The sequence below is a fragment of the Vanellus vanellus genome, assembly GCF_965231255.1.
Source record: "Vanellus vanellus genome assembly, chromosome: 13".
Classification (NCBI taxonomy): domain Eukaryota; kingdom Metazoa; phylum Chordata; class Aves; order Charadriiformes; family Charadriidae; genus Vanellus; species Vanellus vanellus.
Genome location: NC_138918.1, coordinates 6,716,053 through 6,740,470, shown reverse-complemented (window position 1 = coordinate 6,740,470; position 24,418 = coordinate 6,716,053). Strand labels below are relative to the sequence as shown.

The 24,418-nt window shown below is 53.3% G+C and overlaps 1 protein-coding gene across 1 annotated transcript in view; it reads left to right on the top strand.

The window, feature by feature from the left end:
• FLT4 (fms related receptor tyrosine kinase 4) overlaps positions 1-24,418 on the top strand; it is a gene marked incomplete at its 5' end in the record, with an annotated part of 57,154 nt that overhangs the window by 12,709 nt on the left and 20,027 nt on the right. Inside the window, 7 exons of the mRNA XM_082490073.1 lie at positions 9,423-9,519; positions 15,723-15,997; positions 20,665-20,777; positions 21,656-21,818; positions 22,073-22,212; positions 23,006-23,174; positions 23,900-24,017. Of these exons, the coding sequence (XP_082346199.1) occupies positions 9,423-9,519; positions 15,723-15,997; positions 20,665-20,777; positions 21,656-21,818; positions 22,073-22,212; positions 23,006-23,174; positions 23,900-24,017 (1,075 nt within the window). The remainder of the gene's footprint in view (positions 1-9,422; positions 9,520-15,722; positions 15,998-20,664; positions 20,778-21,655; positions 21,819-22,072; positions 22,213-23,005; positions 23,175-23,899; positions 24,018-24,418) is intronic.

Genomic DNA, 24,418 nt, shown 5'->3' with positions numbered 1-24,418 from the left:
GTCTGACTTCCCAGTCAGCTGCCTCTGCCTCCTCATCTCCCAGCGAGAGTCGGATGCCGAGGCCTCGCTTAGCTTGAACTCCATCTTCCCTTAGCAGCACATCTGTGGCTTGCTTCAACGGGAGACTCGCTTCAGCCTCTCATAACGGCTCATGATGGAGCTGTAGTTAATGATGTCCAAACTGAGGGTCTCACCTCTGCTGCTTCTCAGGCTTCCTCCACGTCCTCCACGTCCATGCAGCGAAGCCCCAGTGCTGCATGTGTAAGCCCCTGCACAGGCACTGCAGCTGGTCCTCTGCCCAGGCTGTCACCAGCCTCTGCGTGGGCAGCTGGGGCTCTGGGAAAGGGGACGATGCCCTGGCATGGGCAGGTGGATCCTGCCCTGATGTACCTGCTCCGTTTGGGCAATGGGCGGTTTAGAGACTCCTAGACCTGGATGTCTCACCTGGATCACTCTCTGTAAGAGCTGGTGGTGACTTGTCCTCTGGGAGCTTATCCCTCTCTTTGGGAATCTCTCTGTGGGTATCCACAGTGGCAAAATCCACAGTTTAGCTGAGTTGCATAAAATGGTACTTTGGCTGTCTCACAATTTCATCAGGTACAGCGTGAGAAGCAGTGGATAATAATTTCCTTTAGGCGCTTACCCTTTGTCACTGCATAGGCTATCATTTCGCCTCAGTGGCCGAAGATGTCTCTTTAGTGTCCCATGGGTTTGTACCCACTGCTGCCAGAGGTACTTCAGCCCCTGGGGTTACACCTAGATAGACACAGGGTGGAATTAAACCCTGAATCCTGCAAAGGCCAGGCAACTCCTGAGCAGTCCCAAATAGGTTAACTAGAGGCGGCAGCAGCAGAAGCTTTTCCCAAGCCACTTGCCCAGAGATCCCAGACCCCCAGGGCCCACGGGGGGATGTCCCCAGCCCATCCTGACCATCCGTTTCTGCTGGCAGGTACCAGGTACCTGTCTGCCAGGTACCAGGTTTGGACCAACACTCATTTCACGAGCTGTGGACCATTCCTCTGTGATTGCGTTCCTTCAGGTCAGAGATGTAATGAATGGTGCTAATTTCTGTTACCGGTCCCCTAAAGCCATCCGATCCCTCTGCTGCTTCTACGCCACATTAATCGCATCCTGCAGGGGCAGAGAATGTGAGCAGGGCAAGATTTTGAATGAAGTAAATTAAAACGGGAAAAGAAGCAACCTGACAGCCCTTAAGATGTGGGAGGATAATTTTAATGGAGTTTTGCAAGGGTTTAGCCATGCAGTTAATAGGGGCCACTGGAAGAGGGGTGGCTGTGTATGCTAAGCAGGGCGGCTCGCCCCGGGCTCCTGCAGAGCCACAGCCGTGGCAGTGGGAGCTGCTACAGGCATTTTGGCAGGTCTGAGGATTTCTGCCCCTTGGGGAGTGAATCCTGTGGACAGAATAGGTCCTGTTCTTGTCTGAAGGCACTGGGCTCCCCCTCCCCTCCCTGCGCATCCCGCTGAGCCGGAGCTGCCCTCCGAAATGTCAGGGAGAGGAAGCAATCCTTGGCTTGCTAGTTTCTACAAGGAAATAAAACACACAGATGGCTCGAGCATCCTCTATCTCAAAGGCAGGAAAAGGATTCTCCGGGCAGGAGCAGGCAGCCAACAAACCCGGAGCGATTCAGGCAATGGGGGACCAAACAAAGCGGTGTCTGGCCAGCCCCTGGCCAGCAGCAGAAAGGGTGGGCCGGCAACCCGCCGAAGGGGAAACGAGCTCTCTGATGTGCGGGAGCATCCCTCGCCCCAGCGAGAGCAGCAAACAGCTGTCTCCCCCGGGGCCCAGGGAGGCTGCTGACAGCAGAGATCCTGGAGGAGGTCTGCAGGGTGGCCCCGGCTGACCTGCTGCCCCAGGCCGGACATGTGGCTACCTGACAGAGGCTAACTTTGGCTCAGGACGTAGCCTCTCGGGGAGGATGGAGTAGGGAGCGAGCGCGGGGGGGTGTAGGGAGAGGAAAGACGGCAGGAGACAGAAATGCAAACATGGCCTGACAGTCGCGGGGCAGGGGGAGGGGAGGAGGAAAAAGCAGGGTAAACCTGGCAGGATGGAGCAGGAAACCGGGCTGGAGCGAGGCAGGGTGATGGTGAGAGAGGGCTTCCTGCAGGAGGAGAAAGGCAGACAGATAAACACTCCCAGACAGGCACTTGTTGACCCCTCTTTGGGATGCTTTGGGATGACGTGGCGGCAGGTCCCAAGGGCATGGGTGGCCGTGCCTGCACAGACCAGAGTCCCAAAAGCAGGTGGCAGCATGGTGGGGTGTCGGATGTAGCCATGCTATGCCACCTCAGGGCAGCTAGCTTGTGAAATGCCCTGATTTAAATCCCTGCCTGGAGGCACCAAGGGACCAGGACTGAAGGATACAAGGGTCACTTTGCTCCACAGGACAGCCCAGCTCTCTTGAAAGTAGCTCCTGCTTTTGAGCTCCTCTGCTTCTGTCCCCTGATGAGGCTGCTGGCTTGGACATCCCAAAGCTGAAGGAACCCAGAGGGCTCATGACTTTCTTTGCCTCGTTCCCCATCAGTGCGGGTGGTTATAAGATTTTTGTGCCTTGCCAGAAAAGAACCAGTTAATTAAAGTTTATGAGCACTGAGAGGCTAAACGGACCTGTTGGGGTGTGGGCATTGAGGCCAGAGCAGCCTTTTGGAGGTTGCGGGGCAGTTTGGCTGGACTTGTGGGCACTGGGTGTGTGGCCGCGCTACCGTGGAGAGCCAGGGGCTGGGGGAGCAGAGCAGAATGCCCGGCCTCGTGGTGCGGCTGGTCCGGCTGTAGCTGCTTCTGCTTGTGTCAGGACCATGCTGTCATCACACGATGTGCTGCTCGTGTCTCTGCCCACCCCATCCCACTCCTCACTTGGCTGGCAGGCAGGGGGATGCTTTGGCTGGGGTCTTCTCTGGCCACAGGTGCTGAGCTGGAGGAGAGCCTTGATTTTTGCATCCTCTCCAATGCCCTGTCCCTTTGGACATGTGTCCTTCCTCCTCACGTGGCATCACTGTAGACCCGTGCTGCTTGGGGCATCTCTGAGGCTGGTGCCAAGAAAAAAACACTTCCAGCAGCCCTGGTGGCCCCTTCCTCAGCCCTCATATTGGACCGTACTTGGGGGGCTCCTGACTTACCCACAGGTGTGTCGGGGCAAAGCTAAAGTCTTGTTATACTTGTTATACTCTGTGTTTGTGAGTATTGACCGAGTTCCTATAATTATTAGTCCCTTGTGTACCCTGAATGAGGTTGCCTGCCCTGGCTGGAGCAAAGGAACATCTGATGCTTTGGGAATATCCTCACAAAATGGTGAGGGCACAGATCCACCACACTTCGATTTGATGATGTTTCAGGGCTTTGAGATGCATGGATGAAAATTTCCAGACCAGGGGAGTGTGGTCTTATCGTCGGTGTTGCCAGCTGTGAGAGGGGGAAAGGTGTTTCCTTGGACCTGAATAAGCCGTTGGTGTGTGGAGGTGCATGGCTGGGACAGCGGTGCTGCTGTAGCACAATACAGGGCGCAGAGGGGCTGATCCTGCACAGAGGAGCACAGCCCCTGGGTTTAACACTTCTGGGACAGGTCTGAAGTGATGGTCAACCTCAAAGGAACCCCATAAAAGAAGGGACCTGTTTCCTTTGCCCTTTGTGCAAATGCATGGTTTGGGGGGATTTCCATTGTTATTTTTAATTTATTCATTTCTTCAGCCTGCTTCCATCTTGCCCACAGAGCCCTTTAGCACGGCACCTCTCCCTTTTCCTCCCGGTGCAGGCTGCTGAGCAGAAACCTGCTCCGTTTTGGTGTGAATTCCCGCCGTGGTTTGGGGCTCTCCCTGTCCACTGTCAGCCTGGAGAGAAAACACCTGATGCTTCGTCCCCCCCTGTCGCCAGAGCCTGCCATTCATTTCTCAGCCTTGTGCGATATCTCACCTCTCTGCAAAACAAGCCTTCCTCCGTGCTGGCGAGCACTGGGAGGAGGAAGAAAAGGAGCTGACAGCCCTACATCCAAATTCCCCCTGCCAGCTGCCTGCTCCATGCGTGAGGTGACACTCACGCTTTGCCGCTCCAACCTGCAGCTGGATGCTTGCCCCACGCATGCCGAGTCATTGTTCCATGGAGAAACTTCAGCCCCGTAGGTGGGAAGTTGGCCCGTTTTCTCCTCCAGCACATGGAATTACCGTGTGTCTGCAGACATCTGCGGGTCTCCCAGCGCCAGGCACCGGGGCAGTCAGTTATACCAGCATGGGGCAGGTGGGGAAGAGGTAACTGGAGCAGAGAGGGAAGATTGCACCTGCAATGCTGGGGTTAGTTCCTACAGGGAAAGGGGAAATGGTGCACGTGGAGTTTTGCCAGCAAATGCTGCTAATTTGGACAAACCCAGCCTGGAAAGCGGGAGGAAAGGTCTGCAGAAAGGGCAGAGCATGGTTTCTCCTCCTCTTGCCCTAGCAATAGCTTATCGCTGCTCTTCTGCATCAAAAAGGGTCGTTTGGTCCCTGTTTCCCCAATTGCCAGAGAGGTAACAGAATTTTATTGTTGGCTCTCCAGGAGCAGGTCTTTGCTCACATAATAGCTATGGTGTGTGATTGCATGTCTAAGTGCGTGCCTTGCCCTGCTTGCAAGGGAAGAGCCCCCCCACCAGCTTTGCAGCCTGCAGGTGCAGCTCAGGGCAGCCAAGGCTTCGGGCTGGGGGTAAAACCCAAAAGAAAAGGCAAGATGAGCCACATTGGGCTATCTGGTAGCCCTGGGCTCTGAACAATCCCAGGGCGTTCAGAGTGCTGTTGAGCCCCGGCCAGGGACAGGCCAGGGCAGCTGCCTCAGCCCAGCGAGTCGGAAGAGGCTCATCTGTGGTGCTTTGCGTTGCAGACTTGAGATGTGGGTAAATTCAGGGGCCCCATCCTGGAGCCTTGGTCTGGGGATTCGGTTACATGGTACAAACCTGCCAGAAATCCCTTTTGTAGAAAGTGTCCAAATCTCAAGTTCCTGCCTTGCTTTGTTAGGATGCTCATTGACTGGGAATTTTTGCCTGAATACAGCAAATCAGAGATGGGGTGATAGCAGGGTCAGGGTAGCTTTGCTGGGGGAGAGGACACTCCGTTTCCTTTCCAGCCTATCTTTTGCCCCAGTACAGCACTGGGGTGGGCAGGCTGGGGTGGGCAGGCTGGGGTGGGCTGGCTATGTGAGGTGCAGGGAGACAAGCGGGAGCACACCCCCTCATGTGGACCAGCTTTGTTCTGTGCATGTTATTTTGCAGCTCTGATCACAAAATCCCGAAGCAGTAGGTTCGGTGGCAGGAGCGTGAGCTGTGCCGGTTAGCTGGGGACACACGGTGGCTGTGGCCAGAGCGATACAGTCCAGCGACGGGGAAGGAAGTCAGCAAGAAGGACAGAGTGTGAACAAAATCCCTCTCCGGAAAGGTGCCCCGTTAATCAGTCAGCGGGGCCGACTCAGCAGAGAGGGAGGGAAGGGGAAGCGGAGAGGGGCTGAGATGGTGTGCAGGGGCTCAGAGGGAGGATCCGGCGCAGGGCTTCCTGCAAGTGGAAGCAGATGGAGAGCGGAGCTGTGTCGTGCCATACCATGCCACGCTGGCACCTCCACCCCTGCGCAGCCTTTGCACGGGTTTCCAAAGCCATTGCACGCTGTGGCGGTGCTGGCTCTGGCACAGATGTTGCTCTGCAGCGATTTAGCCATCTGCAGCCATCACAAGGGAAAACCAGGCCCCTGGCAAGGCTTTCCTGCAACCTGCTCAAGGTCAGGCAGAAGGCTGGAGCCTGTGGGCTGCTCGGTCACTGCAAGACACCACGGAGTGGGTAGCACTTTCCAGGGCAAGCGTGACTTCCCCACCAGGCAGGGAGAGCCCTGGGATGCAGGACCCCAGCAGGCAGCCCCGCCGTGCTGAGAGCCGCAGTGATCTCAGGGTGCAGAAAGAGGTGGAGGGGGATGGAGAAAATGAAGGAGCCGCCGTCGATAAGGAGAAGGCCCTCGGTCCAGCCTGGCCCCTTTCAGAGCCGTGCGCTGAGAGATCAAGGCTAAGAAAACTGCTGGGAAACACACTTTGCTGAAAATAGACAAGGTGTGAGCGGCTGTGGGATCCTGCTTCCTCTCCTCGCAACCCATCAATCCCCCTCTGTTTATTTTAATATCCCGCTGCCAACTTGCTTGGAAACCATCTTGAAAAAACAAAGCTCGCCGGGGCTGCCGCATGCCTTTTTAATTACATTAATGCTCTCCCCGTGCAAGGGCGCGATTTGGTGTGCACGAGAGAGCGGGGTCTGCTCGGATGGCTGAGGAGATAAAGCATTGCCAGGGTTGGAGGTGGGGAAGGAGGGACTCGAAGGAGAGGAGACGCTCCATGCTCTGGAGACATCTCCCTCGCACCCCGGGATTTGCCAGAGACACAAACCATCTGTGTGTCCATTAGTGGAGATTTAATGGCCAAACCCAGCACCGAGTTCAGTGCTGGGGAAAGTGAGACACAGGAGAGAACATGCTCCCTTGAGGAGGGAAAGGGCAGGGGCAGCAATGGGGTGGATCCGGCTGGCAAGCACGGAGAGGGACAGAGAATTTTTCTGGGGAAAGCTGATGGCCTTGAAGATGCTTTTGCAGGCTGGGAATAGCTCTGGGCATCCCTTTGCCTGTCCTGGATGCCACGTGTGGCTGTGAGCACCAGCGCCCTGAGGTGCCAGCCCTGGAATGGGGTGTCAGGGTGAGCAGTGGGTCCCCAGCATGGGCCAGTGCCTGATGCAGGGACCCCCCAAAGCTCTGGCAGTCTGTGGCCATCAAGGGGGCTGGACGGCCGCAAGGGCCAGCCCAGCGCTGGCTGCCAGCAGCAGGAGCGTCCCCAGCCCCACGCCGCGGTGCTTTCGGAGGGAGCAGTGGTTCCTTTTCCTGTTGTACTCGCGGAGGGCCACAGACAGGATGCATCTGCAGGAATCCCACAGCCTCAACCTGCACAGATCGTACTTTTTCTTTCTTCCCCTCCACCCCCCGGCGTTGTTTGCTAACAGGTCACCAGGCAGCACGTGAAGGGAGGCAGGGGGTTATTTCTGCTGCCGTCCTTCTCCCCCTGAGCCCAGCGGTGGGGCAAACATGATGCACAGCATCTACTGAGAGGCTCCTGCCACCCTGGACCACTTTTTTTAATGGTTTGAGCAAGTGGGATGGCTCCGGTGTGAGACCCACTGCGGCGCCTGTCTCAGCCAGCCCTGGGGATGGCTGTGCCAGGATTTTGGGGATTAGCTTTCTGCTTGCTGGATGAGAGGGTCTGCTGGCCCCAGCCAGCCCCATGGCGAGCCATATCTTCCACATTTTGGGCTGAGCACTGTGGGGGCAGTGAACACCCCCAGCCGCTTGCCAGGGCAATGGACTGGCGGGCTGTGTCCATCTGGAGAGCGGTGTTTGCACTGGGATAAGTGTGTCCAGCATTAATAGGAAATGCAGCTTAGCGGTCAGATTCCTCCCCCACCCCCCCCCTTTTTTTTTTCATAAACCTCGTTACATTTTGAAGGGATTTTAGCAAAAATGCGCTCATTTATTTTCACAGCCCCAGGGCACATTTTTGTGTGTGACATCTGACGTCCCCTCCCTCAGGGATGGGGAGGTTGGAGGCGCTAGGCAGGGTGTCCTCCATGGGGGTCAAGCGCCGCCTGGTCCCAGGGGCCGCGGTGACGCCGATCCAACATGCGTGTTGAATGACAAACGATGGCTGCTGTTGTTGTTGTTGTTGACTCCTCACTGGGGAGCGGGTGGGAGAGGGGTGTCTCTAGGGACTGGGACCCCCACGGAGGTGGGCTGGGGCGGACCCTGGGCTGACACCACCTCACACAGGCTAGGGGAGAGGAGGCGGGAGATGGCAGGAGACTGGGGGGGGGGGAGATGGCCGGTGCCTCGCTGTTGCCATGGGGGCAGCCGCGGGGACGGCCACATCGGAGCCGCGCGCAGGCGGGAAGGAAGTGGAGAACAATCGGGGAGAACAAGGCCGGCAGCCCTGGCCTGGCTGTGCTGGTGGTGCCGCTCGGCACGTCCCTCCACTACCGTGTTCCCCCCCCGGTGGCCTCTCCTGGTGGCAGTGGGTTTCCCTGGGGGCCTGGCTCCTCATGCCACCCCTCAGAGGCCTTGTGTTGGAGGGGCTGGTTGCCATTTGGTGTCTCCTGGGGCAGGTTTCCCCATAGAGAAACATTCATCGCACGGCTTTACCACAGGGCTTCCAAGGCCCGCGGCCCTCAGGCCACAGTTTCGGAGGAGAGGTGGCATATGGCATGCCTGTTGCTTGTGAAACTCGTGGACACACCATGTCCTCAAGACCTCTCTCTCCCTCTCTGCCAGATCTCTGAAACTGATAAATGAGTTTGAATATTATGAGGGAAGAAGATAGACGTGCACAGAACGCAGCTGCAAAAACTTCACGTTTCTGTAGAAAATTGAGATAGCAACATATTTTTGCATTCTTTTCTTCCCTAGCATTTAGCATCTACCTGAGTCACAGCTTCACATTTTGCAATTTTTTCTTTTTCTTTTTTTTTTTTCTTCTATTTCTGTTTAGTTTACTTGCTTGTTTTTTGCAGTCACCAAGACTTTTCTTTTGAATTATCTCACGTCTCCAGAAGCTGGAGTTTTAAGATAAAGATCATGAAGTAATGACAGTCAGCAACACCATGCTAATGAAAAACAACAGGTACATCTCTGAGGGTAACCGGTACTTCGAGATGTTTTGTCAATGAGGAGCTCGCTTAGGGTGCGTGTCTGGCATGCCGGAGATGCAAGCACATGAGAAGTGGGACTCTCCCAGACAAAAGCTGGGAGAAGTGAATGATAATGTTTAACTGCCCGTCCTTGAACCTGGATAATTTCACTCCTGGAATGCCTGTCCGGCTGTGGTGCAGGGAAGGGGGCTGCTGTAATCCCCAAAGGTTTGGTCGTGTTCGGGTGACTGCCTGTACCCAAAGTGAGTGCCCAGCAGGAGAAGGGCATTCAGTGAATGCCTGCTGGATCTCTGTACAAACGTAAGAGATTGCATTTGTGGTATCTGGGTGCCCCTGATTTCTCCCCCCCTGATTACATAAAACTACATGCGTATAGAAAAATTCTCCCACCAGCCTCCCTCCAGTTATCAGATAAGATAATTTCAGAGCAGTAGTCCAAGTGAGCTCCATCTCAGTCACCTAGTGAGGAATGGCCACACCTGGATTCACTGACTTCTGGTCTTCCATTCTTTTTCTAGCCGTTATCTGTCCTAGCCTGTCTGTCTGAGCCCAGGGGCTCTCTGGCCCCAGCCTTAGAGCTGTTGCTGAAGAGCAGAGTCCTATGACATGTTTCCCTCAAGAGGCTTTGCCCCTCTCCAGGCTCATGATGCTGAGCTTGCTGCTGCCCACAGCAGTGGGTCCAGACTAGCAGATGTCTGCATCATCCCCTCTCTCCTTTCTCTCCACAGATCTGGTAAGCAGCTATTCTATGACCCCCCCTACTCTTAGCATCACCGAGGAGGAACACGTCATCAACGCCAAGGATACGCTGACCATCACCTGCAGGTAAGTTGCACAGCTCTGCCTAGACTGCTCTTACCTGGTAAGTGTTGGAGGACCAGGCAGGGAGAGCCCACCAGGGAGATCTTGGCTGCAGTACACCTGCAAATTAGCACGGCTGACTGGAAATCTGCCACGTTCACCAAGTGTGAATTCATCTAATTAATTAATTGAAAAAGAAGCTGGAGACATCTCAGGGGAGATGGCGATGACCTCTGATGTAGTCTTGCAGGCAGAAGGAAGATAGAGAAACATTTGCATGGTCTGATAGCTTCCTTGTAAGCTCTTCAGAGAAACTGCCTTCCTGACTCTCCTTGTCTTTCTCTGGCATTGCTTATTCTCACCTCATCAGGGGCTGCTAGGGTCGTAGGTCTGGTTTCTAAATCTGGCAGGTCATTTTGGGGGACGATGAGAAATATCCATGGGAGAAGGCAAGGCTGCACTTAATGGTGGCTGTGAGGGGCTTCCAGCTTTTCTAGGAAGCTGGGATTTAATGCTCTGCCTTGTACACGTGGGGGTGAAGAGAAGCCCCAGCCAGGCCAGGTGAATAACTCTGTGAGAGGAGCTGGAGAATCTCTGGCTGTTTTGGAGACTGTGGCTCTGAGAAGGTGATGCGCCTGAACTGATTTGTCCCGTGCTGGGACACTTGGCTGTACATGTTCTCAGCACTACCCCCTATCTTGGAAATTAAAAAAAACCAAACCACAAAACAAGTGGGAGAATTGACCAAGGTCAATTTTCCTGACGAAGCTGGAGTTCCCCTTCAGCAGCTGAAAGAAGATCCATGCTTGGGATCTGAGTGCTAGGGGATATAAATTCAGCGTGGGCCTCAAATGGGTGTTTCTCAGTGTTATATATAACCATGGAGCAATTACTGCAAACACTTGGCTGGTGTTGTGTTCATGTCTTGTCACAAACATATTTAACTTTTCCTGGAACAGATGGCATTGCTTTTACTTTGTGAATCAGTTCATAGGCAGGGGAGAGGGACAGAGGAAAGTTGTTGATGGCCATCCTGAACTGATTTCACTTGGTCTGGGAAGCTAAGCAGTGGTGGGCTCGTTCCTGACCTGAGGAGCCATGGTGTGTGCTAGGCTGTAGGAAACGTGTGAGTTGGAGGACTGTAGTCAGCCATATAGCTGCTTGTGGCGGGCATAGAGGAAGAGGGGGGAATCTGGGGACTCCAGTGCTCTACCGTGGTAGTTCTCTCCACAGAGGGATGTAGGAGCTGTCACTCTCTCTTAAAACCTTGGAAGAGGGTGAGTGAGATTATTCCGAATGAGGTATATTATAATATTTATTAATATTATAATATTAATTATTAATATTATAATATTTATTATAATAAAGCCAGACTTTCTCAGCAGTGGCCCAGAGAGGGACACAGAAAGTGGTTTCAAGACTGTTGCTTGCAGATTGAGCCAAGGCTAAAGGATGTACTGGAGTTAGAGGTGTGGTTAAAGAAAGTGTCTTCTGCAGTCAAGCATGAACATACCTGCTTAGCACCATGAAGCGGAAAGCCTCTTGGACTGAGAAGACAAGATTGCCCTTCCCTTGTGCATTTGTTATGTATCAATTAATATGAAGGAAAATCACATGAAGTGGGAAAAAAAATATCTTATTTCCAGTGCAGATGCTGCATGGCTTGCACTTGCAGGGAGCATCGTACAAGCTCCAGAGTCTCTCCAAGTGGCAGCAACCTCCCTGTTTCCTGCTGCAGTGCCAGGGCTTGTCTTTCAGGCTCACTAGGCGGCAATCATACAGTGTGCTGGCATGGACACAGCTGAGATAAGGAATGTCCCTACCCCTGGCTCCCAGGTGCTGTGCAGGACTGAACCAGCCAGCCGAAAAGCAGCAGGGCCATCTGCAAACAGTACTAAAACCCCATGCACCCTTCTGCCCATGTTGCTCCCTGGCTGCCCTCCGCCTCTTCATCCTGCTATCCCAGATGTGCTCCATCCACAGGTAGATAAGTCTCAGCGTCTCCTGTGTGGCTTAGAGGTTCCCCTTCTCCATCAGAGCCTTCAAGCCTGTGTTTGTTTAATGTCTTGAGGAGAGGATTTTAACTGTGGGACACTATTACTTCATTTGAATGAAAAGTAAATCTTTCCTGGTCCCTGGATCTCTAATTACACCCAGCTGCTCATCCAACCTCTTCTCTGGACCATGGCCCACCCTAGGAAGACCTGGCTTGTGCTAATGGGAGCTGAAGGGAAAAACATGCAGACCACCAAGAGAACAAGCAAAGGAGAGAGTGGTGGGGCAGGGTAGGGCAGAAACAAATATGAAATCAAATCCAGGATCCAGGGATTCCCTGCTAAGCATCGTGTTTGGAGGTGGCTTCGGTTTGACCCGGGTCTTCCCTTGAGAACGATGTCCTCTGGCTGCTCTTTGAGCTGCCCTGAAGCCAGGAGCTTGAAGCAGTGCTGCAGCAGAAAGCTGAGCTCAAAACCCCCTGCATGAGACTCCCTGGAGACCTTTCAAGCTTCACCCACCGAGCGTGAGAGTCCCGCAGCTGACTGCGCTCTCAGGCTCCCTTGCAGCAGCCTGGATCTCACACACCCGCAGCTCTGCCGCCCCCCTCCTGCTCCTAAGCTTGCGTAGCCTCATTGGTGACCAGAGTCCGTGCCAGGCCATGGGGTAGGTGATGCCTCTCGGCACGCTTAACAGAGACCCAAAGACCCAGCACACCCACAAGGAGCCACCAGATTCTGGGTCTCTGCTTTTGCAAATGGTGTCACATACAGGCACGTTACCCCCGTCACCCAGTGCCACCCTTGAGAGGTCCAGACAGAGCAAGGGACCAGCGTAGGAGCATTCCCCAAAATACAGATCATGCCAGGGCTGGCTGAGAGCCCCAGTGATGTTTTGATCTAAGCATGTGGCAGAGCAGGACAAAGGGGCTGATGCCCACATGGACAGTGCATCTTTTATGAGCTTCCATCCCAAGAAGGAAAAAGAATATTGTGAATCTCTGCATTCATGCCCTCAGCAGCCTGTGCTGGGGGAAAACGGAGAGCTTGTGCTTTTCGGCTCATGAATATTGGAGCAGAGCCCACAGGAGCCGGCTGCACAACAGCAGAAACCTTCGGAGAGATCAACTTGGTCCTGGCTGTGCCAGCCCAGCCCCAGCCATCCTGTCCCATCCTGCAGGTGCTGAGCGCTCAGGTGGAGAGGGAGCATCACCCAGCCATGGTATTTAGAAAAAGAAGGGCAAGGTTGTCCTTTGCTGCCCAGTGACTTGTTAATAGAGCTGACTCACAGATGTTTGCAGACACACAAGCCCTACTCTGGCAGTGAGGAAGTATTTGACCCCGGAGCCCTCTTGGCTCCTGTGGAGGAAATGAGTGCTGTGGCAGGGCTGAAGGAGCATAAGGATACAGCAATGCCCCACCATGATTGCTCCGGAGCAGTGTCCAGGGACACACAACACCTGCTGCTCTTACCTACACGTGTGTGACTGCTGTGAATGCCCTCTGTGGTGCTGAGGAGGGATCTGTCTTATCCCAGCTAAGCCACAAAGCCACAGCCGGCTTTGCCCATCATATCATGCTTGGGAACTTCAAAGAGGATTGAAGAAAAGTGGTGCCAATTGCATCGTCTCCCTTGAAGAGCATCTGTCTTGAAAAGATTCAGGAAAACAGCTGTGGAGAAGCCTACAGTGCATCTGTTTCCAGCTGGCATCAGCAGGCTCCATCGCCCAGAGGCACATTATCACAGAGCTGAAAGAAAACAACTTGGGAACAAATCTTCGAAGGTGACAGATAGGAGGGAGGGAACCATCCAAAACTGCTGCCTGGACCTTTCCCTAAATGAGGAGTGTAGATTCAGAAGTAAACACAAGTGAGCCTGGCATGCCCTCATCCCTGCCTTCTTCTGGTCCTCTTAACACACCGGCGACACTAACTTGGACTCACACTAGTGCCTACACCTTCTGTGTCCCCACTGAATCTGGTCGAGCGGCACATGATCCAAGGAATGCCGTAGTTTAGAGCTGCCCGCAGGCTGGTCGGCAGGTCTGTTTGTACTGGCCCATCCGTGTTTATATAAATACGTGTCACTCAGCTACTGCTGGCCTTGATGGTTAATAAAACAAGTGGATCTGATAATGCGTGAAAATCCCAGAAGGTAAACAAACAGAAAGCGGAAACGCTGGAGACTTGTACAATTACCCTGCTCCACGTGGAGCGCCAAAAATGCCTGAGCAAATGCAAAGAGCTTTGGGGCTTCTTTGCGCAGTTGGGGTCTGAAGCTCTCAGCTCTGGGTTGAGAGTGGGGCCATTGCAGCAGAGAATGGGCATGGCAGAGGCCACTGAGTGTTACTAGTTTGATGGTCAGATTTACTATTATTTTACCCTGTGCATGCATAGGATGGGAAAAAAATCAAAATTCAAGCGTCTTATTTTTATTGAATTGTTTGTGAGACTCTGATCCTTTGGAAAAGCCTGCGTAATACATGGACAGAAGCTGCTGGAGCTGTGCTTCCAGTCCTGCCTCAGGCACTGATGGCATTTTTAGTGAATGCCGTAGTGAATGCCGAAGTTTGAGCTGGGTCTGAGGGGCTTCGTGGCTGTCCCCAAGGGCACGTCACTGCCTCCAGATCCCTGGTGATAAGGGGAGAGTGCAGCACAGCATCTCCGAACTCATCCACAGCAAGCTAGGCAGCGGGAGCTGGAAGAGAGCAAAGTCTGCAGGAAGATAAATCAGCTGCTGAAGACAAACACAAAGGGGCAGGTCTTTCCCCCATGCTTGGACAGAAATCCTGTCCTCATTGCGTCTAAGCCATTGTGCCCTCCAATGGCACCTTATCTCGCTTCCTCCTCGCTGTCCCTTGCTGTCTGGATCCAGCTAGTGGTGACAGTCACGGTCTGGCTGTGCTTAAAAGCATCTGCCCTGGCAGCAGAGCTGCGTGTGCCAACATGCCTATTCCCAACTTGCATAATAGATGAACCCGGTTTCCCCTAATAGAGCAAACGGTGCTGACAAAAAGCCATTTTTGCCCCCACAGCTGTCTCTTGTGATGTCTTCTTTTTTCCCATTTCTTTTTTTTTTTTTTTTTTTTTTTTTTTGCACATTCTTAAGTGACTTTCAGCTACGCTGGCAAACTTTCAAGTGGGGACTAGGCCTTCCTCTGAAAGGGGCTCTGATTTCACAGAAGGAAACTTCCAACGTGGAATAAAAGCTTGTTTTGTTTGTAGTAAACAAGCACAGTTATAGCGAGCTATGGAGGCGTGTGCGTACATGTGCATGTGCAAGCCTCCCGCTCTGGAGATCCTCGGCTATATATAAACACACACGTGCACGCTCTGTCTGGGGGTTTCTCGCAGTTCCTGGACTTTTCCGTTTGTCTTTGTGCTGCTGGTGAACAGGCTCTGCGGTCGTGCCCTCGTAGGGGTGCCTGTAGCTCAGTGTCTCTGCAGAGATGGGAAGGGGCAGCAGCGCTGGGCCAGCCCCGGGAGCGTGCTGGGGGGGCTGAAGGGGCTGCAGGGTGCTGTGTGGAGCCAGGGAACCCCCTCCCATAGCAGCAGGGAAGGAGATAGAGCTGGCAGCTGGACAGAAGGTGATCAGCTGAGCCTCCCCTTGTTTTCTCCTTGCTGTCTTTTATCCCTGACTCCCTCCTGCTTTTCTCTTTCTTGTTTTCTTTCCAGTCTGCTCTCCTTCCCTCATTCTCCTTCCCACTCCATTCATCACACCATAAGCCCCAGCCAGCAGCTGCGCTGAGCCAAGGGAACTCATCACATCTGTGTGTTTTCTTAATAGCTCTGGACCCTTTTAGTAATGAGAGGGAATAGAGAATAAATGGAGCCTTTCCTTCCGGGCCCCTATGTGGCTCCCTGTCCTGGCATCAATACCAGTAGGACAAAGTCAGGGGAGGGGGAGACCTGCTTGTGAGTGGGCTGGTATCTTAGAGCCTAGCATGGCCGGAGAGGTGGACTGGGGAAGGGAACGAGCCTGTGCTTGCCCAGCAATTAGTAAAGATGTTTGCCATCTCCTTGGGCCTGTTTTTCTCCTTGGAGGATGGCCATTCCTCTATGCCACAGCCCGAGAGCGGTGGCTGGCTGGGCCATGTGCAGATGTGTGCAGAGCCACACAGGGCAGTTGTCCTGGTCTGAGGTAAAAGAGAACCGATTTTCTTTTCAGTAAGTTAAATCCCCATTGCGTTCACCCTGCTCAGCCCAAAACTAACTCGTCTCTTTGCCCATGTCTAGAGGCCAGCACCCCTTGGAGTGGTTGTGGCCCGGAGGCAAGGTGGACCCTGCTGGGAAGGAGAAGGAGACCGAGTTGGTGCCCTCAGCAGCCCCCAGCAGCAGCCACGCAATCCGAGAAGAAGACTGCGAGGGGACCGGCACGAAGCCATACTGCAAAGTCCTGGTGCTGACAGAGACCCAGGCGAACGACACGGGTTACTACCGCTGCTATTACAAGTACATTGATGCCAAAATCGAGGGCACCACAGCAGTCAGCGCCTACGTGTTTGTGAGAGGTAAGAGCCATCCAGTGGTGTGCGCCTTTAGGCTGGGGGTGCTCAGGGGCAGCCTATGTACCAGCATAATATCAGAAAGATTAAAAAGCCCGACGTGCCCCCCCCCCCCCCCCCCCCGGCCTCCCATGGCAGAGCATGGCTGCTGCAGGCTCAGGGAGGGGGCCAAGGGCTGGCTCCCTGCACTTGGAGGGAGCCAATATCCGTTCACTTCTGGGGGATGGAGGCAGCGCCTGGGATTCAATTACGTCCCGGCCTGGGGGCATCGCTCCAGCCGGGCTGGAATGCAGGAATTTAAGGAGTGAGAGCCGGGCCTCAGAGACGCTCCACTGCTAAAAAAAGCACAAGAGTTAGCTTCTGGGCAGCTGAGGGCTCTCCGAGATGCTGGTGGCTAGGGATGATAAAGTTCCGTAAAGCTGAGACCGAGAGAGGGAGAGGAGGAGTGGTACAAACACCATGTGCATCCTCCTCCTGTCCCCAGGCTGGATGGCCCTGGAGCTGCTCCACCGTTTCAGACCCAGGTGCTCCTCACCACACTGTCCGCGCAGGGGCTGCCCGCGCAGGCAGGGTTATAAGACATGTTTTGGAGGAGGAGGGCTGTCCACCAGGCTTGGAGCTAGAACCTCAGCTCAGCAAGTGGCTGTGGGGCCAATATCCAGCTTCTCCATACCCCAGGGGCTCCTCCTCCGCTGTCTCCCCCACTGCTCACAGCACTATCCAGCAAGATAAACGAGCGCTGTCCCCTGGAAACAGTTGGCTGAGCTATTTCTCTTTCCGCCCCCATTTATTAGTTGGTGCAGTTGTCACAAGCCAGGCAGGTCATGACATACAAGATGCATTTTTCAGAAATCCCAGGGCAAAGCCAAGTTTGCCTCTGCAACTATGCAGAGAAAAATGCAGCGGCAAATCAGAAAAGCTGGGCAGCTGCTGGAGAGGAACTAGGGTCTGTTTGGGCAATTGCCTCCTCTTCCTGTGGGCTCTGCTGCCCATCCTAAAACACGACAGAGCTTCCCCGGATCCCAGACATGTTGGGCAGGTGTGTTGAGACACTCTGGAGCGTTGTATCGGGATGGAGTCAGAGAGCTTCTTACACACGCTGAAAATAAGTATAACCTAACAGGCGTACGTGCAGGGAACGCATTTGCAGGAGCCTAATTTTCTGTGTGATCCAGCAAATGCTACTTCCTTTGCCCTCTTGCCCACCTTCTCTCACCTCCGGCCTCATCTGCAGCTTGGTAATGGCTCTCCTGTTTACCAGAGGGCAGCAAGTGTGCACGTGCGGTGTAGCTTAGGGGCAATAAATCCCACGCTGTCAGGGCCCATGGGACTCACAGTGCCTGTGGACAGTGTGTGTGCAACAGATCCAGCCAACACCTCACAGTGTTGCTGTGCACATGGCTACACAGCACAAGTTCATACTCATTCCAATCAGGCTGTGCCCTGTTATGGCTATCAAACATCCAGGAAACCTCAGAATCCGCCTTTCCAGACAGGACAAGCTTTCAGGCAGGAGAAGGGACATGTCAGGAAAACCCAGGCATACGGTAACTGTAGCCATTGCAGAACATCCAGATAAAGCCCTGCCTGTTCCTGCTGAACTGGGCTGCAATGTGAAACTGTCCCTTGAGAGCTTGGAAGGGCTGATGTAAGTGTCGGGGATATTTGGAGACAGCATGATCAGACCACAGATTTATCCATCAGCCTCATTTCTCATGTTAAGAGCTTGGTGGAATCGCCAGGAACAAAATATCTCTGCTTGGCTGGAAAAATGGGTTCTTCTGTATTTTACCTGCAGCTCAGTTCTCAAATGAACTCTCCACACATATGTCTCACTTCCCATGTGTCTGGTTAGGTGTGTATTTTACTACAGCTACAGATAGTGCTGTAAACATATGGAATGCCTCATCAGGGCGGAATAGGATATGTACAGTCCCCATCTCATAAGGCTGAGCATATATTAATGAAGACGATGCTAAATTATTCCCATCCGACCCATTAAGACAGCCTTACAGAAAATATGTGATGTGGTCAGAGAGGGGAGTTAGTGCGTGAATCACAAGCTCATTGGCAGCAGGACCAGCCCAGTAAATCAGTTAGCTCTTGGCTGCCATCTGAGCTTGGAGGGGACCTCGTAGTCTCTTACCTCTGGCAGTTGTGCACCTCATCCCTCTCACATGCCCAGGGCTTGGGAGGGGAACGAGGAACATGTTCACACTTGGAAACAAATCTGTGATTTTGGAAGACAGCAATCCTGTGGCAGCACAAAAGCCCAAGAAATAAAAATAAGAATTCTTTGGGGAATCCGTGTTTTCATAAGAGCTGACCAACACATTTTCTGTGCATGCCTTGTTTCACCTAAGCTGTAAAAAAAAAAAGCATTTCACCCAGAGTAGGTCTTTGCAGCATGACTGTCACTGAAGCAACAGCTTTATAGATCAAAAATTAAAGGAATTTCCCGTATGCACTCAACAGTGGGAGTACTGGGTTTGATTGAGTTGGGCTCAATGTGATTTGAACAGCAGGATCCCCAAATGGGGATCATTACCAAATTCAGCTTTGACTTGTCATTTTAGTTGGGCAGCTTTAGAGGTTGGGTGGCAGAGGGAAAGAGCCTCAGGTTGGACAAACAGACATCCTCATGCTACAGTCCCCTTAAAGCAATGGTTTAGCTTCAATACAGGTGAATAAAGAATAGCCTTTAAGGCCACTGGAATCATTTGCTCTGATTCCAGCGTAACAGAATCTGTAAGATCTCCCCTAGCAGGTCCCTGGGGCAGCCCCACCACCTCCTTATGGAGCCCCCTTCACCCAGGGGACAGTTTCCATTAACAAAGCCAATCATGTCCATGTGCTGGATGGACATGTCCAGACATATGACTCTTACAGAAGAAATAAGTGGCAGCAGCAGGCAGCAGAGACACTAGGGACAAGTCTGTATTCAGAGCATCCCGTGAGGTATGTGTCCCTGCAGAAATGGGCAGGCAGGGGCTGATATTTCAGGAGGAGTCATTCATGAGTGAGGTACTGCCAGAGGCTGCCAAGCAGCCTCATAATTTGTTGTCTCTTCTCCCAATTTTGTCTTCATCCCATTTAGTCAACCCGGGTGCCCTGTTTGGGTGCATCCAAAGAGTAGAAAAAACACTCAAACTGAAATATCAGTTTTAAAGCACAGTGCTGCCAAGCAGACAGGTGAGCAGGTACCTCAGCAGCAGCTGGCATGAGGTACTGCAAGACAATCCTCACCCTTCCTACCCTCTGGTCAGCCATGACTTGCGATAGAAGTGTATTTTGCATCTTGGTCTCACCAGATCTTTCAAGTGTATCTGAGAAAGAACCAGAAATGGGGTCCGTGCTGCCCTGTTAGCTTGCCATCTCTTGGGGATCAGGTTGGACTTTTGTGCTCTGTGTCTGAATGGTGCCTGGCATGATGGGTCAGGGCCATGGCACATCTCCTTTATATGCTGCCATCAACACCCTTCCACCGTGGAGCCCTGCTTAGGCTTGTCTCATTTGACACAGGCAACACACAGAGCAGGATCACAGAATCACAGAATGGTCAGGGTTGGAAGGAACCTCTGGAGATCATCTAATCCAACCCCCCTGCCAAAGCAGGTTCACCTGCAACAAGTTGCACAGGACAGTGTCCAGGTGGGTTTGGAATGTCTCCAGAGTCAGTCTCCACCACCTCTCCGGGCAGCCTGTGCCAGTGCTCTGCCATCTTCACAGTAAAGAAGTTCCTCCTCATGTTTAGATGGAACTTCCTATGTCCAAGTTTGTGCTTGTTACCTCTTGTCCTATCACTGGGCAGCACTGAAAAAGACTGTTCCCATCCACCTGGTACCCTCCCTTTAAATATTTATAAGCATTGATAAGATCCCCCCTCAGTCTTCTCCAGACTAAAAAGACCCAGTTCCCTCAGCCTTTCCTCATAAGAAAGATGCTCCAGGAGGATGGGACAGCCCTTTCTTCAGACACTTTGCTTCTTGGTGCTGGCTCCGCATGGAGTTTAGTGTAACACCCTGGGCCTTGCTAAGTCATTTCACTGATTAATTTTGGGTGGTTTTGCTCTTCCTGTCAATATTTGTGCTTGCAGCAGTTGGAAGGCAGTGGGGTGGCAGCCCTTGAAAGCTCAGCTCATCTGTTTATCTGCCGGCCGGGATGGCTGCAGGATGACATCTGCATACCATTCCGTTGCGGATCACTTCCTCGCCCCGGAAGGTCGCGCTGCCTGCTGCTGCACCAGGGCGGCACAGCCCTGCGCTGTCCCTTCTGCGGGGCCAAGCACAGTCACCAGCTGGGCGGGCGCTGAGCCCAGGACGAGACCTGCCAGTTTCACAAAGGGTCAAACCCAGGCAAAGACCTTGAGGCGGCCAGGAAAGGGGAGGTCATTTCCAGCACTCCCGGAATGTCACACAAGTGCCGCTCCACCAGTGTGGTGTTGGGTGCAGCGGAGCCCGTCTCGGCAGCTCTCTTTGCATTCCCAAGGTCCAGGTGTCTCCTCTGACTGTCACATGTTGTAGATGGGGCTGTCCAGCTCAACACCACTCACTCTGGCAGGCTCACGCTGTGTTAAAGAATACCAGAAAACCTCCTTTTCTTCTGGTTTGTCATCTTCCCAGTTCTTTTCTTGCCTCTGTTTAGTTGTTCTTCTCCTTATATCTCTTCTTCAGATTTTGAACAGCCGTTTATCAACAAGCCGGAGACCCTCCTCATCAGCAAGAAAGAGAACACTTGGGTACCATGCCTTGTGTCCATCCCAGATCTTAACGTCACACTGATCTTGGTGAGAGCTCGGCCAGAGGGAGACTCTGGACTGACATCTATTGCGTTTGTTCTGCATTTGGAATTGCCTGAATGGAAGCGGGACAGGCACTGGCAGGAATGGAAAATGCATGGGATACATTTTCCATGGAAAATACAAGCCACAGGCTTCCTCGTTTTATTTGCTGGTTGAAGCTGTGCTGTCCAGTTCCCTTGGGAAGACCCCACGGCTTTCCTGCCAACCTTGCTTCTCTTCCCTGGAGCTCTATGAAACAAAATGACTTTTTTTTTTTTTAATCCCTTTCCCCACAGCATCCCCTCTTTGCTCTGGTCTCTGTGATCTACAAACCCTCGAGGTGGTCAGCATCCCCACAAGGGAGGAGGCTGCAGCTCTGGAGCTGATGACTAAAAACAACTCTGTTATCAGTTTGCTTGTGCCTTTTTTTTTTTTTTTTTTTTTTTTACAATGCAAATACATCCTTCCAGGATGAGTGTTACTATTGTACAAAGGCCTCCAGGGACACTCTGGGGGCCAGGGGCCTTTCCCTTGCCCGGGAAGGACACTACCCAAGGTCAGCACTCATCCCGGTGGGGCTGATGTTTGGGACATCAGCACTGGTTTCCCTAGCTATCGCTAGAAGTTTCCATTCCTGGAAGTCTCTGGCCCGCTTTGCAGCGAGGGAGGCTTGTGGTGCAGGATACGACCGCTCAAGGTATAGGGGAGGCTGCAATTCCTAGATGACAAACCTTCAGGGCGAGAGGGCGGGAGGCCAGCACAGCATGATGCTGCATCGTTTCTTCCCACAAAAGGGATGTGTTAGCCAGCGTAAAGCGTGGAAGGGGTGGGGTGGGAATGTTGTTACCCTTTTATTTCAGTTGGCAAAATGTTGATTTTTCCAGCAAAATTCCCTCATCCACCCTGACGGGAAAAGCACTTTCTGGGACAACAAGAAGGGGGTGCAGGTACCCACACACTTGATCAGGGACTCCTTGTTTGTCCAGTGTGAAACTGTCATCAACAAGAAGGTCTTCAAATCCAATTTCTTCATCATCCATATAGCAGGTGAATATTTGGGAAGGTGCGGGGCGGGGGGGTGCAGTTTGGATGGCTCTGAAGTCCATTAGTGTGGCTCATGGGGTTGTTATGGTCCTCTCTAGCTACATAGACTCTGCATGGTGCTTTTATCTCCTCTGCCGTGTGCCAAATGGAGATAGACCAAGCAGCAGGAGATCATACCCAAGCCTCCTGTAACTGCATAGTCTGAGTCAAAGAGTTAATAGATCAGAAATGTCTTTTTGTTGTCTCTTCCACATCAGGAAGTGAGCTGTATGACATCCAGCTGTATCCCAAGAAAGCCATGGAGCTGCTAGTAGGAGAGAAGCTGGTCTTGAACTGCACAGTGTGGGCTGAGTTCAACTCTGGTGTCCGCTTCCAATGGACTTACCCTGGCAAACAGGTACTAGCAAACAGAGCAGCTCTTTGTGCACCGAACCACTTCCCTCCGAGTCATCCCCTTCTGCCCCTTCATTGTTCCTCTTCATATCATTGGCAGGGCTCTGCTTCATGATCCTAACCATGCTGTGCCCTGGACATCTCAGTCAGAATGCTTTCCCATTTTTGTCTCCTGCAGAAGAAGACACAGGGAAGACCCCTTTTCCTGGCAGAAAGCACTCTCCTTGCCAAGATGTTACTGCTCTGGCGTGCTTCTGGGCAAACACTGGTTTCATTTCCACCAGAGCAAATCCAGAGCAAACATCCTTGGCTTAAAAGGAGCTGTTCTAGTCGCACAGCCCTGGTTACCAAAAGCCTGCGAGGAGGTCCCTTCCCCGCTGTTTTCCTCCCTGTTGTAGCCTCTGGCTCTTACAAACAGTGAGACAGGGGAGTTCCCTGAGGGCATCACTGTTCACACACCTACAGGGCTCCCAGCCTCGGTACTGGGCTGCAGATCAGAGCAAAACGTGCTAAACTCTGACCCCAGCCTCAGGCAGTCAGTCATGCAGGGCACGTTGCCTTTCCATCCCTGAGGAGAGCAATCATGGAATCACGGAATTTTCAGAGTTGGAAGGGACCTCTAGAGATCACCTAGTTCAACTTCCCTGCTACAGCAGGAATGAAGCAGTCGGTGGTGGAGAAGCCTGTCCGGGGAGAGGCAAGCACTGGGCAGCAAGAAGCGCAGACTGGAGGAGCCTATCTGCACAGCCCCATCCCGCTGATGTCTTTCATCCCCTTTTCTCCATCATCTCCTACAGACGCAACGGGCAGTGATGGAGCCCGAGCGCCGGTCCCTGCAGACACACACAGAGCTCTCCAGTATCCTGACCCTCCACAACGTCAGCCAACAGGACCTCGGCAAGTACACATGCACTGCCACCAATGGCGCCCAGATGCTGGAGGAGAGCACCGACGTCATCGTGCACGGTACGGCGCCTTCCACTCCCTCGCAGAGCCACAGCTGGAGCCAAGCTGCAAGCAGAACGATCCCTGGACTGCTTAGGCAATGCTTGGCCCAAGGCTGATGTACCTCCATCCCACTCTGCTTTAGTGAGACCCAGCCTTCCTCCAGTCCCTCAGCCTTTCTGCACCCCAGCACCACACTGGGAGCACAATCTCACTCAGCAAGGTGCCAAGATGATGGGCGAGAGAGATGTGAATACCAAATTGGCCCAAATGCCAGTGGGATGGCAGGACACAGAGGTCTCATGGTCCTGTGGCAGATGCAGCATCCCTGCACAAGGCACCGTCAGCACTGGGTGGCTGTCTCCTGGCAGCAGAAAGTCGTGGGGCAGCACAGCCTCCCTGCGGCCCCAGTGGCTCCCAACGGCAAGGCAGAGGCAGCAGCGCTGTGCTGGCCTGCCTGGTTCTGCCCGGCACCCACTCCCTTCTTCTCCAGGGTCGGGGGGGTGGCTGTTGGGAACAGGGATGTGGAAGAGGGGCTGGGGGTCATATGGGCAGATGGGACAATAGCGGATTTTGGTTATTTTTACTTCATCGTTTCAGAGAAGTAGTCATTTTCAACTGCACTGCCACAACACCCTACCTGTCCTTGGTCCTTGCAGTCAGGCCCTGTGGGGAACAGCAAAGCTTGGTGACAGACTGTCCCTTTGTGCTCTCCTCTCCTCCATGCTCACCATTTTTTCTTGCAGAAAAGCCCTTCATCAACGTGGAGTGGAGGAAGGGCCCAGTGATAGAAGCCACCGCAGGAGACGAAGCCGTGAAGCTTCCAGTGAAAGTCGTGGCTTACCCCCCACCAGACTTCCAGTGGTAACGCACCTTTCTTAGCCTGAGCCACCTTCTCCTCTCCTCCTTCCCTCTGCCCAAGTAGGGAAGCCTAGCCTGACCTCCTTGCTAGGTCCCTCTATGGCCAAGATTGTCCTAAATATAACTTTTTTCCACTCATGGGGTTAATTTCTCCCACCTGCCCTGGCTCTCAGCTGCACATCCTGGGATGGGAGGAGGTGAGGTCTGGGGGAGAAACAGCAAAGGTCCTGGCCTGGCTTGGCAGCTCTGTGCTGTCTGGAGGGGACAAGTGGAGCTCCCACAGGAGCTGCCCCTCTCATCCCCCTACAGCGGGGATCACAGCTGCCCAAAGGAGCAAGAGAGTGGGCCAGGTTGTGCACCACATCGTGCTGCACTCTTGCCAGAGCTGGCTGGGAGCTGGAGCT